Source organism: Otolemur garnettii, unplaced genomic scaffold (assembly GCF_000181295.1).
Source record: "Otolemur garnettii isolate 467f Iridium unplaced genomic scaffold, OtoGar3 scaffold00058, whole genome shotgun sequence".
In the NCBI taxonomy this organism is placed as follows: Eukaryota; Metazoa; Chordata; class Mammalia; order Primates; family Galagidae; genus Otolemur; species Otolemur garnettii.
Genome location: NW_003852453.1, coordinates 9185608 through 9187288, shown reverse-complemented (window position 1 = coordinate 9187288; position 1681 = coordinate 9185608). Strand labels below are relative to the sequence as shown.

Below are 1681 nucleotides of genomic sequence, written 5' to 3'. Positions count from 1 at the left end.
GGCACCTGTGGTCCCAGCTACCTGGGAGGCTGAGGCAAGAGAATCACTTAAGCCCAAGAGTTTGAGGTTGCTGTGAGCTGTGACAACATAGCACTCTACAGAGGGCGACATAGACTCGGTCTCAAGAAAAAGGGGGGGATTCTAGAACCTCCTGGGTGCTGAGCAGGCAGGGTGCGTACTCACTGTGTGCCTGCATCACCTCTGAGACGTTGAGCCCTTCCCGCATCCTCATGACGCACACACCGTAGTTGAAGTCAAAGGCATCGCTAGAAAGAAAGGGTAGAATCCAGCTTCTCCCCAGCTCTGCCCAGGAGAAGACCTGGTTCCCAGGAGGCTAGGTGTCTAGAGCTGGCCCTGCCTCCTTCCGTATCATTCTCTTTCTCTGGGCCTCAGTTTCCACATCTGCATAGCATGTAGGCAGAACTGGAGAGTGCCCAGGCCTCCTCCAGCCCCACGGTGTGTGGCACTGTGGATCCTGTGGACCTGGCACTTGGGGGGAAACCAAGTCAGCCAGCCCTCCTGATACACTTGGCCAATCCTCACAACTCTGCCCACAGAGGTGGGGATGGTAATTATTATCTCCATTTTACAGATGCAAAAACTGAATTTTGGGGAGTCACTTGGCCTGTGACCACACAGGCAAGGAAGTGACTGTCTGGGATCAGAATGATATAGCTGAGACTACAAATCAAAGGACAGATATATGGTATGCCCTGAAGATTCCTGCCCCCAAAGCATATTTACTACCTGATGGCCACAGTGCTCAATACTCTAGGAGGCCAAGGCGGGTGGATTGCCTGAGCTCAAGAGTTCAAGACTAGCCTGAGCAAGAGTCGGATATTGTCTCTAAAAATAGTCAGGTGTTATGGTGGGTACCTATAGTCCTAGCCACCTGGGAAGCTTTGGGAAGAGAATTGGTTGAACCTAAGAGTTAGAGGTTGCTGTGAGATGATGCCACGGCACTCTACCGAGGGTGACAAAACAAAACTCTGTCTCAAAAAAAAGCGCACTATAAGGGTTTGAGCCGACTGCTCTGCCTGAATTCCTTTCATTACACATGTCTGGGACAGGGATCTTGCAGGCCCTGCACTGTGAAGTCTTGGAATGTTGGAGCTGGAGGGGGCCTGGAGACCAGGGGTCTCACTCCCTGTTGTTATCCTGTTAGAGGCAGTGGAGATGGCTGCTCTGAACCCCACAGCTGGTTGATAACAGACCCAGATTAACTCTGGCGATCAATGGGGTGACATGTCACAGCCAGATCACCCTCAGCACTCTGGGAGGCCGAGGCAGGTGGATTGCCTGAGCTCACAGGTTTGAAACCAGCCTGAGCCGGAGTGAGACCTCATCTCTAAACATAATCAGGTGTTCTGGTGGGCGCCTATAGTCCCAGCTACTTGGGAGGCTGAGGCAAGAGAATTTCTTGAGCCCAAGAATTTGAGGTTGCTAAGAGCTGACACAATGGCACTCTGCTGAGGGTGCCAAAGTGACACTCTATCTCAAAACAACAACAAAACAGCAGACCTGGCTTGGCGCCTGTGGCTCAAGCGGCTAAGGTGTCAGCCACATACACCTAAGGTGGCGGGTTCGAATCCCCAGCCCGGGCCTGCCAAACAACAATGATGGCTGCAACCAAAAAATGGCCAGGCGTTGTGGTAGGCGCCTGTGGTCCTAGCTGCTTGGG

At 52.6% G+C, this 1681-nt stretch overlaps 1 protein-coding gene across 1 annotated transcript in view; it reads right to left on the bottom strand.

Annotated features, from left to right (window-relative positions):
* SLC12A3 (solute carrier family 12 member 3) overlaps nt 1-1681 on the bottom strand; it is a 41145-nt gene that overhangs the window by 19625 nt on the left and 19839 nt on the right. Inside the window, exon 18 of the mRNA XM_012806809.2 lies at nt 184-266. Within this exon, the coding sequence (XP_012662263.1) occupies nt 184-266 (83 nt within the window). The remainder of the gene's footprint in view (nt 1-183; nt 267-1681) is intronic.